This window comes from Oncorhynchus kisutch, unplaced genomic scaffold, assembly GCF_002021735.2.
Source record: "Oncorhynchus kisutch isolate 150728-3 unplaced genomic scaffold, Okis_V2 scaffold716, whole genome shotgun sequence".
NCBI lineage: Eukaryota > Metazoa > Chordata > Actinopteri > Salmoniformes > Salmonidae > Oncorhynchus > Oncorhynchus kisutch.
The window spans coordinates 75001-91522 of NW_022262661.1; the positions used below are offsets into that span (position 1 = coordinate 75001).

Here is a 16522-nt window from a genome sequence, read left to right on the forward strand (position 1 = left end):
TAAATTCATTAAAAATCCTACAATGTGATTTTACAATGTGATTTTCTGGATTTTTTTCTCTCTAATTTTGTCCGTCATTGTTGAAGTGTACCTATGATGAACATTACAGGCCTCTCATCTTTTTAAGTTTTTTTATTTTATTTATTTCACCTTTATTTAACCAGGTAGGCTAGTTGAGAACACCTTTATTTAACCAGGTAGACTAGTTGAGAACACCTTTATTTAACCAGGTAGGCTAGTTGAGAACACCTTTATTTAACCAGGTAGGCTAGTTGAGAACACCTTTATTTAACCAGGTAGGCTAGTTGAGAACACCTTTATTTAACCAGGTAGGCTAGTTGAGAACACCTTTATTTAACCAGGTAGGCTAGTTGAGAACACCTTTATTTAACCAGGTAGGCTAGTTGAGAACACCTTTATTTAACCAGGTAGGCTAGTTGAGAACACCTTTATTTAACCAGGTAGGCTAGTGGAGAACACCTTTATTTAACCAGGTAGGCTAGTGGAGAACACCTTTATTTAACCAGGTAGGCTAGTTGAGAACACCTTTATTTAACCAGGTAGGCCAGTTGAGAACACCTTTATTTAACCAGGTAGGCTAGTTGAGAACACCTTTATTTAACCAGGTAGGCTGGTTGAGAACACCTTTATTTAACCAGGTAGGCTAGTTGAGAACACCTTTATTTAACCAGGTAGGCTAGTTGAGAACACCTTTATTTAACCAGGTAGGCTAGTTGAGAACACCTTTATTTAACCAGGTAGGCTAGTTGAGAACACCTTTATTTAACCAGGTAGGCTAGTTGAGAACACCTTTATTTAACCAGGTAGGCTAGTTGAGAACACCTTTATTTAACCAGGTAGGCTAGTTGAGAACACCTTTATTTAACCAGGTAGGCTAGTTGAGAACACCTTTATTTAACCAGGTAGGCTAGTTGAGAACACCTTTATTTAACCAGGTAGGCTAGTTGAGAACACCTTTATTTAACCAGGTAGGCTAGTTGAGAACACCTTTATTTAACCAGGTAGGCTAGTTGAGAACACCTTTATTTAACCAGGTAGGCTAGTTGAGAACACCTTTATTTAACCAGGTAGGCTAGTTGAGAACACCTTTATTTAACCAGGTAGGCTAGTGGAGAACACCTTTATTTAACCAGGTAGGCTAGTGGAGAACACCTTTATTTAACCAGGTAGGCTAGTTGAGAACACCTTTATTTAACCAGGTAGGCTAGTTGAGAACACCTTTATTTAACCAGGTAGGCTAGTTGAGAACACCTTTATTTAACCAGGTAGGCTAGTTGAGAACACCTTTATTTAACCAGGTAGGCTAGTTGAGAACACCTTTATTTAACCAGGTAGGCTAGTTGAGAACACCTTTATTTAACCAGGTAGGCTAGTTGAGAACACCTTTATTTAACCAGGTAGGCTAGTTGAGAACACCTTTATTTAACCAGGTAGGCTAGTTGAGAACACCTTTATTTAACCAGGTAGGCTAGTTGAGAACACCTTTATTTAACCAGGTAGGCTAGTTGAGAACACCTTTATTTAACCAGGTAGGCTAGTTGAGAACACCTTTATTTAACCAGGTAGGCTAGTTGAGAACACCTTTATTTAACCAGGTAGGCTAGTTGAGAACACCTTTATTTAACCAGGTAGGCTAGTTGAGAACACCTTTATTTAACCAGGTAGGCTAGTTGAGAACACCTTTATTTAACCAGGTAGGCTAGTTGAGAACACCTTTATTTAACCAGGTAGGCTAGTTGAGAACACCTTTATTTAACCAGGTAGGCTAGTTGAGAACACCTTTATTTAACCAGGTAGGCTAGTTGAGAACACCTTTATTTAACCAGGTAGGCTAGTTGAGAACACCTTTATTTAACCAGGTAGGCTAGTTGAGAACACCTTTATTTAACCAGGTAGGCTAGTTGAGAACACCTTTATTTAACCAGGTAGGCTAGTTGAGAACACCTTTATTTAACCAGGTAGGCTAGTTGAGAACACCTTTATTTAACCAGGTAGGCTAGTTGAGAACACCTTTATTTAACCAGGTAGGCTAGTTGAGAACACCTTTATTTAACCAGGTAGGCTAGTTGAGAACACCTTTATTTAACCAGGTAGGCTAGTTGAGAACACCTTTATTTAACCAGGTAGGCTAGTTGAGAACACCTTTATTTAACCAGGTAGGCTAGTTGAGAACACCTTTATTTAACCAGGTAGGCTAGTTGAGAACACCTTTATTTAACCAGGTAGGCTAGTTGAGAACACCTTTATTTAACCAGGTAGGTTAGTTGAGAACACCTTTATTTAACCAGGTAGGCTAGTTGAGAACACCTTTATTTCACCAGGTAGGCTAGTTGAGAACACCTTTATTTAACCAGGTAGGCTAGTTGAGAACACCTTTATTTAACCAGGTAGGCTAGTTGAGAACACCTTTATTTAACCAGGTAGGCTAGTTGAGAACACCTTTATTTAACCAGGTAGGCTAGTTGAGAACACCTTTATTTAGCCAGGTAGGCTAGTTGAGAACACCTTTATTTAACCAGGTAGGCTAGTTGAGAACACCTTTATTTCACCAGGTAGGCTAGTTGAGAACACCTTTATTTAACCAGGTAGGCTAGTTGAGAACACCTTTATTTAACCAGGTAGGCTAGTTGAGAACACCTTTATTTCACCAGGTAGGCTAGTTGAGAACACCTTTATTTAACCAGGTAGGCTAGTTGAGAACAAGTTCTCATTTGCAACTGCGACCTGGCCAAGATAAAGCATAGCAGTGTGAGCATACAACAAAGAGTTACACATGGAGTAAACAATTAACAAGTCAATAACACAGTAGAAAACGAAGGGGGGGTCTATATACAATGTGTGCAAAAGGCATGAGGAGGTAGGCAAATAATTACAATTTTGGGAGAACTTAAGTGGGAGAACTTGCACAATTGGTGGCTGACTAAATACTTTTTTGCCCCACTGTGTGTATATATATATATATAACTCACAGTAGAGAAGAACAGGACAATAGGTTGGGGTTAGTGTGTATATATAACTCACAGTAGAGAAGAACAGGACAATAGGTTGGGGTTAGTGTGTATATATAACTCACAGTAGAGAAGAACAGGACAATAGGTTGGGGTTAGTGTGTATATATATAACTCACAGTAGAGAAGAACAGGACAATAGGTTGGGGTTAGTGTGTATATATATAACTCACAGTAGAGAAGAACAGGACAATAGGTTGGGGTTAGTGTGTATATATATAACTCACAGTAGAGAAGAACAGGACAATAGGTTGGGGTTAGTGTGTATATATAACTCACAGTAGAGAAGAACAGGACAATAGGTTGGGGTTAGTGTGTATATATAACTCACAGTAGAGAAGAACAGGACAATAGGTTGGGGTTAGTGTGTATATATATAACTCACAGTAGAGAAGAACAGGACAATAGGTTGGGGTTAGTGTGTATATATATAACTCACAGTAGAGAAGAACAGGACAATAGGTTGGGGTTAGTGTGTATATATAACTCACAGTAGAGAAGAACAGGACAATAGGTTGGGGTTAGTGTGTATATATATAACTCACAGTAGAGAAGAACAGGACAATAGGTTGGGGTTAGTGTGTATATATATAACTCACAGTAGAGAAGAACAGGACAATAGGTTGGGGTTAGTGTGTATATATAACTCACAGTAGAGAAGAACAGGACAATAGGTTGGGGTTAGTGTGTATATATATAACTCACAGTAGAGAAGAACAGGACAATAGGTTGGGGTTAGTGTGTATATATATAACTCACAGTAGAGAAGAACAGGACAATAGGTTGGGGTTAGTGTGTATATATAACTCACAGTAGAGAAGAACAGGACAATAGGTTGGGGTTAGTGTGTATATATATAACTCACAGTAGAGAAGAACAGGACAATAGGTTGGGGTTAGTGTGTATATATATAACTCACAGTAGAGAAGAACAGGACAATAGGTTGGGGTTAGTGTGTATATATAACTCACAGTAGAGAAGAACAGGACAATAGGTTGGGGTTAGTGTGTATATATATAACTCACAGTAGAGAAGAACAGGACAATAGGTTGGGGTTAGTGTGTATATATAACTCACAGTAGAGAAGAACAGGACAATAGGTTGGGGTTAGTGTGTATATATAACTCACAGTAGAGAAGAACAGGACAATAGGTTGGGGTTAGTGTGTATATATATAACTCACAGTAGAGAAGAACAGGACAATAGGTTGGGGTTAGTGTATATATATAACTCACAGTAGAGAAGAACAGGACAATAGGTTGGGGTTAGTGTGTATATATAACTCACAGTAGAGAAGAACAGGACAATAGGTTGGGGTTAGTGTATATAGTATATAACTCACAGTAGAGAAGAACAGGACAATAGGTTGGGGTTAGTGTGTATATATAACTCACAGTAGAGAAGAACAGGACAATAGGTTGGGGTTAGTGTGTATATATATAACTCACAGTAGAGAAGAACAGGACAATAGGTTGGGGTTAGTGTGTATATATATAACTCACAGTAGAGAAGAACAGGACAATAGGTTGGGGTTAGTGTGTATATATATAACTCACAGTAGAGAAGAACAGGACAATAGGTTGGGGTTAGTGTGTATATATATAACTCACAGTAGAGAAGAACAGGACAATAGGTTGGGGTTAGTGTGTATATATATAACTCACAGTAGAGAAGAACAGGACAATAGGTTGGGGTTAGTGTATATAGTATATATAGTACATGTAGTGTGGTGGTGTACCTAATAAACTGGCCTCTGACTGTATATATTGTGTGTGTTCAGGTTGGAGTGGGTGGGGCTGTACTGATGACATCACAGCCCAGTCGTACGGTCGTCAGCTGACAGCAGTTCTACTGCTCACGCTCAGTAACCTCCTCTTCATCCCGCCCATCGTCATCGCTGTCCGACGCTGTTACATCACTGAGGCCTCTGTCTACCTCTTTACCATGTTCTTCTCTACTGTGAGTTATATATACACACTAACCCCAACCTATTGTCCTGTTCTTCTCTACTGTGAGTTATATATACACACTAACCCCAACCTATTGTCCTGTTCTTCTCTACTGTGAGTTATATATATACACACTAACCCCAACCTATTGTCCTGTTCTTCTCTACTGTGAGTTATATATACACACTAACCCCAACCTATTGTCCTGTTCTTCTCTACTGTGAGTTATATATACACACTAACCCCAACCTATTGTCCTGTTCTTCTCTACTGTGAGTTATATATATACACACTAACCCCAACCTATTGTCCTGTTCTTCTCTACTGTGAGTTATATATACACACTAACCCCAACCTATTGTCCTGTTCTTCTCTACTGTGAGTTATATATATACACACTAACCCCAACCTATTGTCCTGTTCTTCTCTACTGTGAGTTATATATACACACTAACCCCAACCTATTGTCCTGTTCTTCTCTACTGTGAGTTATATATATACACACTAACCCCAACCTATTGTCCTGTTCTTCTCTACTGTGAGTTATATATACACACTAACCCCAACCTATTGTCCTGTTCTTCTCTACTGTGAGTTATATATACACACTAACCCCAACCTATTGTCCTGTTCTTCTCTACTGTGAGTTATATATATACACACTAACCCCAACCTATTGTCCTGTTCTTCTCTACTGTGAGTTATATATACACACTAACCCCAACCTATTGTCCTGTTCTTCTCTACTGTGAGTTATATATATACACACTAACCCCAACCTATTGTCCTGTTCTTCTCTACTGTGAGTTATATATACACACTAACCCCAACCTATTGTCCTGTTCTTCTCTACTGTGAGTTATATATATACATACTAACCCCAACCTATTGTCCTGTTCTTCTCTACTGTGAGTTATATATATACATACTAACCCCAACCTATTGTCCCCTGTCCTCTTTTATATTGTCTTTATGCTCTCTCACATTTCAGTATCAATTCAAAGGGCTTTATTGGGAAACACACTGATGATATTTCTCAGTCTCAATTTGGTGTTTGTCCCATTTTGTGAATTCTTGGTTGGTGAGAATTCTTGGTTGGTGAGCAGACCCCAGACCTCACAACCATAAAGGGCAAAGGTTCAACTGATTCAAGTATTTTTAGCCAAATCCTAATCTCCATCTCTTTGTATCTCTTTGTATCTCCCTCTCTCTCATCCACTGTCTCCTCTCCTCTCCTCTCCTCTCCTCTCCTCTCCTCTCCTCTCCTCTCCTCTCCTCTCCTCTCCTCTCCTCTCCTCTCCTCTCCTCTCCTCTCCTCTCCTCTCCTCTCCTCTCCTCTCCTCTCCTCTCCTCTCCTCTGTCTCTCCTCTCCTCTGTCTCTCCTCTCTCTAGTTCTACCATGCATGTGACCAGCCTGGTTTAACAGTGATGTGTATCATGGATTACGACACTCTCCAGTACTGTGACTTCCTGGGTTCAGTCTGTTCTATGTGGGTCACTGTTCTCTGCATGGCCCGAGTCAGAGACACATTCAAACACGTACGTTAACACACACACACTCACAGACCGACCACACACACACACACACACACACACACACACACACACACACACACACACACACACACACACACACACACACACACACACACACACACACACACACACACACAGACCAACTACACACACACACAGACCAACTACACACACACACAGACCAACTACACACACACACAGACAAACTACACACACACAGACCAACTACACACACACACACACAGACCAACTACACACACACACACACACACACACACACACACACACACACACACACACACACACACACACACACTCACACTCACAGACCTACTACAAACACACACACTCACAGACCTACTTCACACACACACACACACACACACACACACACACACACACACACACACACACACACACACACACACACACACCTACTACAATCACACACTCACAGACCTACTACATACACACACTCATAGACCTACTACACACACAGTGTCACAGACCTACTACAAACACACACTCACAGACCTACTACAAACACACACACACTCACAGACCTACTACAAACACACACACTCATAGACCTACTACACACACCGTGTCACAGACCTACTACAAACACACACTCACAGACCTACTACAAACACACACACACTCACAGACCTACTACAAACACACACACTCACAGACTTACTACACACACACACTCACAGACCTACTACAAACACACACACTCACAGACACACTCACAGACCTACTACAAACACACACACTCATAGACCTACTACACACACAGTGTCACAGACCTACTACACACACACACTCACATACCTACTACACACACACACACACACACTCATAGACCTACTACACACACACACACACTCATAGACCTACTACAAACACACACTCACAGACCTACTACACACACACACTGACAGACCTACTACAAACACACACTCACAGACCTACTACACACACACACTCACAGACCTACTACACACACACTCACAGACCTACTACACACACACACTCACAGACCTACTACAAACACACACACTCACAGACCTACTACAAACACACACACTCATAGACCTACTACAAACACACACAGTGTCACAGACCTACTACACACACACACTCACAGACCTACTACACACACACACACACACACACACACACACTCATAGACCTACTACACACACACACACTCACAGACCTACTACAAACACACACACACACACACACACTCACAGACCTACTACACACACACACTGACAGACCTAATACAAACACACACTCACAGACTTACTACACACACACACACACACACACACAGACCTACTACAAACACACACACACACAGACCTACTACAAACACACACACTCACAGACCTACTACAAACACACACACACACACACTCACATAACCACTACAAACACACACACTCACATAACTACTACAAACACACACACACACTCACAGACCTACTACGCACACACACTCACAGACCTACTACAAACACACACACTCACAGACACACTCACAGACCTACTACAAACACACACACTCACAGACCTACTACACACACACACACACACACACACAGACCTACTACAAACACACACACACTCACAGACCTACTACAAACACACACACACACACTCACATAACTACTACAAACACACACACACCTACTACACACACACACCCTCACAGACCTACTACAAACACACACACAGACCTACTACAAACACACACACACACACTCACAGACCTACTACAAACACACACACACACACACACACACACACACACACACACACACACACACACACACACACACACACACACACACACACACACACACACACACAGACCTACTACAAACACACACACACACAGACCTACTACAAACACACACACACACTCACAGACCTACTACACACACACACTGACAGACCTACTACAAACACACACACACACCTACTACACACACACACACACACACACACACACACTCACAGACCTACTACAAACACACACACACACACAGACCTACTACAAACACACTCAGACTTGATATGTGATGCTAACGCTTGTTGTGTGTGTAGATGTTGTTCATGCTCGGTACTCTGCTGATAGCGATGTCCATGCAGCTGGACCGGAGAGGACTGTGGAACATGCTGGGACCCATCCTCTGTGCTGTACTGGCCATGGTGACCTCCTGGGTAACTATATATCCATGTATCCATGTTGACCTCCTGGATAACTATATATCCATGTATCCATGGTGACCTCCTGGGTAACTATACATCCATGGTGACCTCCTGGGTAACTATATATCCATGTATCCATGGTGACCTCCTGGGTAACTATACATCCATGGTGACCTCCTGGGTAACTATATATCCATGTATCCATGGTGACCTCCTGGGTAACTATACATCCATGGTGACCTCCTGGGTAACTATACATCCATGTATCCATGGTGACCTCCTGGGTAACAACACATCCATGTATCCATGGTGACCTCCTGGGTAACAACACATCCATACATTCAGTAGCAGTCAACAGTTTGGACACACCTACTCATTCCAGGGTTTTTCTTTATTTGTACTATTTTCTACCATGTAGAAATATGGATTCATGGAGTAACCAAAAAAGTGTTAAACAAATTAAAATATATTTGAGATTCTTCAAAGTAGCCACCCTTTGCCTTTGACAGCTTTGCATACTCTTGGCATTCTGTCAACCAGCTTCATGAGGTAGTCACCTGGAATGCATTTCAATTAGCAGGTGTCTTGTTAGTTTGTGGAATTTCTTTCCTTAATGCGTTTCATCCAATCAGTTGTGTTGTTAGGGGTGCAGCTGGTAAAAGACCAAGTCTTTGGCTCAAACAACAACAAAGAGAAATGACATCAATACTTTAGGACATGAAGTTCAGTCAATCCGGAAAATGTCATGAACTTTGAAAGTTTCTTCAAGTTCAGTGGCCAAAACCATCAAGCACTATGATGAAACTGTCTCTCATGAGGACCGCCACAGGAAAGGAAGACCCAGAGTTACCTCTGCTGCAGAGGATAAGTTCATTAGAGTTACCAGCCTCAGAAATTGCAGCACAAATAAATGCTTCACAGAGTTCAAGTAACAGACACATCTCAACATCAACTGTTCAAATGAGACTGCGTGAATCAGGCCTCACGGTCGATTTGCTGCAAAGAAACCACTACTAAAGGACACCAATAAGAAGAAGAGACTTGCTTGGGCCAAGAAACACGAGCAATAGACATTAGACCGGTGGTAATTGACCGGTGAAAATACACAGGTGAAAAACCGTGAAGCATGGAGGAGGAGGTGTGATGGTGCTTTGCTAGTGACACTGTCAGTTATTTATTTAGAATTCAAGTCACAATTAACCAGCATGTGGCTACCACAGCATTCTGCAGCGATACGCCATCCCATCTGGTTTGAGCTTAGCGGGACCATCATTTGTTTATCAACAGGACAATGACCCAAAACACACCTCCAGGCTGTGTAATGGCTATTTGACCAAGAAGGAGAGTGATGGAGTGCTGCATCAGATGACCTGGCTTCCACAATCACCCAACCCCAACCCAAATGAGTTGATTTGGGATGAGTTGGACCACAGAGTGAAGGAAAAGCAGCCAACAAGTGCTCAGCATATGTGGGACCTCCTTCAATACTGTTTGAAAAGCATTCCTGAAGCTGGTTGAAAGAATGCCAAGAGTGTGCAAAGCTGTCATCAAAGCCAAGGGTGGCTACTTTGAAGAATCTCAAATATATTTTGATTTGTTTAACACTTTTCTGGTTACTACATGATTCCATATGTGTTATTTCATAGTTTTGATGTCTTCACTAAATCAAATCAAATCAAATTTATTTATATAGCCCTTCGTACATCAGCTGATATCTCAAAGTGCTGTACAGAAACCCAGCCTAAAACCCCAAACAGCAAGCAATGCAGGTGTAGAAGCACGGTGGCTAGGAAAAACTCCCTAGAAAGGCCAAGACCTAGGAAGAAACCTAGAGAGGAACCAGGCTATGTGGGGTGGCCAGTCCTCTTCTGGCTGTGCCGGGTGGAGATTATAACAGAACATGGCCAAGATGTTCAAATGTTCATAAATGACCAGCATGGTCGAATAATAATAAGGCAGAACAGTTGAAACTAGAGCAGCAGCACAGTCAGGTAGAAGTTGAAACTGGAGCAGCAGCATGGCCAGGTGGACTGGGGACAGCAAGGAGTCATCATGTCAGGTAGTCCTGGGGCATGGTCCTAGGGCTCAGGTCAGTTGAAACTGGAACAGCAGCATGGCCAGGTGGACTGGGGACAGCAAGGAGTCATCATGTCAGGTAGTCCTGGGGCATGGTCCTAGGGCTCAGGTCCTCCGAGAGAGAGAAAGAAAGAGAGAAGGAGAGAATTAGAGAACGCACACTTAGATTCACACAGGACACCGAATAGGACAGGAGAAGTACTCCAGATATAACAAACTGACCCCAGCCCCCCGACACATAAACTACTGCAGCATAAATACTGGAGGCTGAGACAGGAGGGGTCAGGTGTATCGAGGGCTGAAGAGGAGACAGTGTTTTAGCCTCCTGCCAGGGTTAAGGTTGTGTGTAACTGTATAATGTGTGTGTTTCCAGGTGTATCGAGGGCTGAAGAGGAGACAGTGTTTTAGCCTCCTGCCAGGGTTAAGGTTGTGTGTAACTGTATAATGTGTGTGTTTCCAGGTGTATCGAGGGCTGAAGAGGAGACAGTGTTTTAGCCTCCTGCCAGGGTTAAGGTTGTGTGTAACTGTATAATGTGTGTGTTTCCAGGTGTATCGAGGGCTGAAGAGGAGACAGTGTTTTAGCCTCCTGCCAGGGTTAAGGTTGTGTGTAACTGTATAATGTGTGTGTTTCCAGGTGTATCGAGGGCTGAAGAGGAAACAGTGCTACCCCCCCTCTTGGCGGCGTTGGGTACTGTTTCTCCTCCCAGGCCTGGCCTCAGCGCTGGTCGGTGTGTGTGTGTACGTGTTTGCTGAGACGGAGGACAACTACCTGTACACACACTCTCTATGGCACGTCCTGGTTGCCTCTAGTGTGGTGTTCCTTCTGCCTCCCAGAGAGACAGACTCCATGAACACCTGGAGCCCTGGAGTCTGTGGTTACACACTCTGTCACAGCACCAAGGAGGAACTATACACTGTCACCTGACCTCTGACCCTGGACCTGTGGAGACCAACACTGTCACATAGGTTTAAGGCTGTGACCATACCAGTATTGACAGATTTTTTTTCCATGGAAAAATGAATATCTGAAACAGACAACTCTTTTGTCCTTTAATAACCTGCTGGATGTAAAATCTAGTATTTTATAGCCTGGAAAAACATTAATGAAAACATAATGATGTTTAATAACCTGCTGGATGTAAAATCTAGTGTTTTATAGCCTGGAAAAACATGAATGAAAACATAATGATGTTTAACCTGCTGGATGTAAAATCTAGTGTTTTATAGCTTGGAAAAACATGAATGAAAACATAATGATGTTTCCAATATTAGGGCTGTTTTCCTAAAGAAGTTACATCCTCTTGGTGTTTCCTTGATACTATGAAGTAATCCTGGTGTGGTCCCAGCTCTGCTAGCTGTATGTTGGTGTGTGTGTATATAATCCTGGTGTGGTCCCAGCTCTGCTAGCTGTATGTTGGTGTGTGTGTATATAATCCTGGTGTGGTCCCAGCTCTGCTAGCTGTATGTTGGTGTGTGTGTATATAATCCTGGTGTGGTCCCAGCTCTGCTAGCTGTATGTTGGTGTGTGTGTATATAATCCTGGTGTGGTCCCAGCTCTGCTAGCTGTATGTTGGTGTGTGTGTATATAATCCTGGTGTGGTCCCAGCTCTGCTAGCTGTATGTTGGTGTGTGTGTATATAATCCTGGTGTGGTCCCAGTATGTATCTATATATATGACATATATTTCTGGTCAAGGATATGAATGTTTTCCTAATAATATATTTATATGACATCACTGCCTGCTAATCCATCATGTCTTGCCCCTCCCTCTTCCTCCTTTCCTCCTCGTCCTCCTCTAGTTTAGATTCACTACTAGATAGAGGAAGACTGCTAGTAAAAGCAGGGGTGAGTGTAATTAACTTGCAGAAACAGAAGTGTTTCGGGCCTCCAGAACTGAACAGCCCCGAGTAAAGAATAGTGCCAGATTCTAGCAATTAAGATGTTTTTTCTCATTGATACAATTTATTTCTCTGTGTGTAGTTTGGAGGAAGTTAAAAGTCGTTTCACGAGTCAATGCTAACTAGCATTAGCAGAATGAGTGGAAGTCTACCAGCACAGCTAGCACCTGTAGACTCATGTTATCTGTCTCGATTCAAACACTATAATGGTATATTTACTCATAGGAACCCTTTCCCTTGAGCAAGGCAGTTTACCCCCAACAACAACTGCTCCCCGGGTGCCGATGTTGTGGACGTTGATTAAGGCAGCCACCCCCCCCCGCACCTCTGATTCAAATGGGTTAAATGCATTCAGCTGTACAACTGACTAGGGTTCCCTTTCCCACATCTCAATGGGCCCAGTTCCAATTCTATATCCTCCCTCCGTTCCTTACTCCCTTCCTTCTCCTTAGAGCACTTTAATGACTAAGTGTAATAATGTAATTTTAATGCCATCTAAATGTAATTTGTGTAGAGGTCTTTCTCTGAATGTGTATTTTGAAACTAATCAGATTGTGTATCCAGTGCCTCTCCACTCTCTGTGTGTTCTGCAAGACCAGTTCCACCATTCCTCTTATTCTCTGGTCATACAGCTTTCATTTCACAATGATATTAAGTTAGAATTAAGCATTTTAATGTTCTGGAGTTTTTCATGATCACATGTTATGTTAATGAGATGTTAATGTAATGTTTCTGATATGGTAAATATATGTTAATTTTCATGGGCTGCTGATGGACTTTTCCTCTGATACTTTACATGTTTTATGTGCGGCTAGACATTCTACCGTGCATCTAGACATTCTACCGTGCGGCTAGACATTCTACCGTGCATCTAGACATTCTACCGTGCGGCTAGACATTCTACCGTTCATCTAGACATTCTACCGTGCATCTAGACATTCTACCGTGCATCTAGACATTCTACCGTGCGGCTAGACATTCTACCGTGCGGCTAGACATTCTAGACATTCTAACGTTCATCTAGACATTCTACCGTTCATCTAGACATTCTACCGTTCATCTAGACATTCTACCGTTCATCTAGACATTCTACCGTCCATCTAGACATTCTAGACATTCTACCGTTCATCTAGACATTCTACCGTGCATCTAGACATTCTACCGTTCATCTAGACATTCTACCGTGCATCTAGACATTCTACCATGCATCTAGACATTCTACCGTGCATCTAGACATTCTACCGTTCATCTAGACATTCTACCGTTCATCTAGACATTCTACTGTGCATCTAGACATTCTACCGTCCATCTAGACATTCTACCGTTCATCTAGACATTCTACCGTGCATCTAGACATTCTACCGTTCATCTAGACATTCTACCGTGCAGCTAGACATTCTACCGTGCGGCTAGACATTCTACCGTTCATCTAGACATTCTACCGTGCATCTAGACATTCTACCGTGCGGCTAGACATTCTACCGTGCGGCTAGACATTCTACCATGCGGCTAGACATTCTAGACATTCTACCGTGCATCTAGACATTCTACCGTGCATCTAGACATTCTACCGTTCATCTAGACATTCTACCGTGCATCTAGACATTCTACCGTGCATCTAGACATTCTACCGTGCATCTAGACATTCTACCGTTCATCTAGACATTCTACCGTGCATCTAGACATTCTACCGTGCATCTAGACATTCTACCGTGCGGCTAGACATTCTAACGTGTGGCTAGACATTCTAGACATTATACCGTGCATCTAGACATTCTAGACATTCTACCGTGCATCTAGACATTCTACCATCCATCTAGACATTCTAACGTGCGGCTAGACATTATACCGTGCATCTAGACATTCTAGACATTCTACCGTGCATCTAGACATTCTACCGTTCATCTAGACATTCTACTGTGCATCTAGACATTCTACCGTTCATCTAGACATTCTACCGTTCATCTAGACATTCTACCGTGCATCTAGACATTCTACCGTGCATCTAGACATTCTACCGTTCATCTAGACATTCTACCGTGCAGCTAGACATTCTACCGTTCATCTAGGCTTTCTACCGTTCATCTAGACATTCTACCGTGCATCTAGACATTCTACCGTGCATCTAGACATTCTACCGTGCGGCTAGACATTCTAACGTGTGGCTAGACATTCTAGACATTATACCGTGCATCTAGACATTCTAGACATTCTACCGTGCATCTAGACATTCTACCATCCATCTAGACATTCTAACGTGCGGCTAGACATTATACCGTGCATCTAGACATTCTACCGTGCATCTAGACATTCTACCGTTCATCTAGACATTCTACTGTGCATCTAGACATTCTACCGTTCATCTAGACATTCTACCGTTCATCTAGACATTCTACCGTGCATCTAGACATTCTACCGTGCATCTAGACATTCTACCGTTCATCTAGACATTCTACCGTGCAGCTAGACATTCTACCGTTCATCTAGGCTTTCTACCGTTCATCTAGACATTCTACCTTCCATCTAGACATTCTAGACATTCTACCGTGCATCTAGACATTCTACCATGCGGCTAGACATTCTACCGTGCATCTAGACATTCTACCGTGCGGCTAGACATTCTACCGTTCATCTAGACATTCTACCGTGCATCTAGACATTCTACCATCCATCTAGACATTCTACCGTCCATCTAGACATTCTACCATCCATCTAGACATTCTACCATGCATCTAGACATTCTACCGTGCATCTAGACATTCTACCGTTCATCTAGACATTCTACCGTGCATCTAGACATTCTACCGTGCATCTAGACATTCTACCGTGCGGCTAGACATTCTAACGTGCGGCTAGACATTCTAGACATTATACCGTGCATCTAGACATTCTACCGTGCGGCTAGACATTCTACCGTTCATCTAGACATTCTACCGTGCATCTAGACATTCTACTGTGCATCTAGACATTCTACCGTGCGGCTAGACATTCTACCGTGCGGCTAGACATTCTAACGTGCGGCTAGACATTCTAGACATTCTACCGTTCATCTAGACATTCTACCGTGCATCTAGACATTCTACCGTGCATCTAGACATTCTACCGTGCATCTAGACATTCTACCGTGCGGCTAGACATTCTAACGTGCGGCTAGACATTCTAGACATTATACCGTGCATCTAGACATTCTAGACATTCTACCGTGCATCTAGACATTCTACCGTTCATCTAGACATTCTACTGTGCATCTAGACATTCTACCGTTCATCTAGACATTCTACCGTTCATCTAGACATTCTACCGTTCATCTAGACATTCTACCGTGCATCTAGACATTCTACCGTGCATCTAGACATTCTACCGTTCATCTAGACATTCTACCGTGCAGCTAGACATTCTACCGTTCATCTAGGGATTCTACCGTTCATCTAGACATTCTACCTTCCATCTAGACATTCTACCGTGCATCTAGACATTCTACCGTGCGGCTAGACATTCTACCGTGCATCTAGACATTCTACCGTGCGGCTAGACATTCTACCGTTCATCTAGACATTCTACCGTGCATCTAGACATTCTACTGTGCATCTAGACATTCTACCGTGCGGCTAGACATTCTACCGTGCGGCTAGACATTCTAACGTGCGGCTAGACATTCTAGACATTCTACCGTTCATCTAGACATTCTACCGTGCATCTAGACATTCTACCGTGCATCTAGACATTCTACCGTGCATCTAGACATTCTACCGAAGCATCTAGACATTCTACCGTTCATCTAGACATTCTACCGTTCATCTAGACATTC

General features: G+C 42.5%; 1 protein-coding gene across 4 annotated transcripts in view; it reads left to right on the plus strand.

Annotated features, from left to right (window-relative positions):
- The window catches only part of LOC109887412 (transmembrane protein 8B-like), a 32698-nt gene extending 19214 nt beyond the window's left edge, over positions 1-13484 (plus strand). For 2 of the 4 annotated variants that reach the window (XM_031815963.1, XM_031815962.1), the window contains exons 9-12: positions 4810-4988; positions 6371-6517; positions 8636-8752; positions 11451-13473. In XM_031815963.1, coding sequence (XP_031671823.1) covers positions 4810-4988; positions 6371-6517; positions 8636-8752; positions 11451-11741 — 734 coding nt within the window. In that variant the 3' untranslated portion in view covers positions 11742-13473. The other 2 variants (XM_031815960.1, XM_031815961.1) reach the window with 2 other exon arrangements.
- Positions 13485-16522: the final 3038 nt, after the last annotated feature.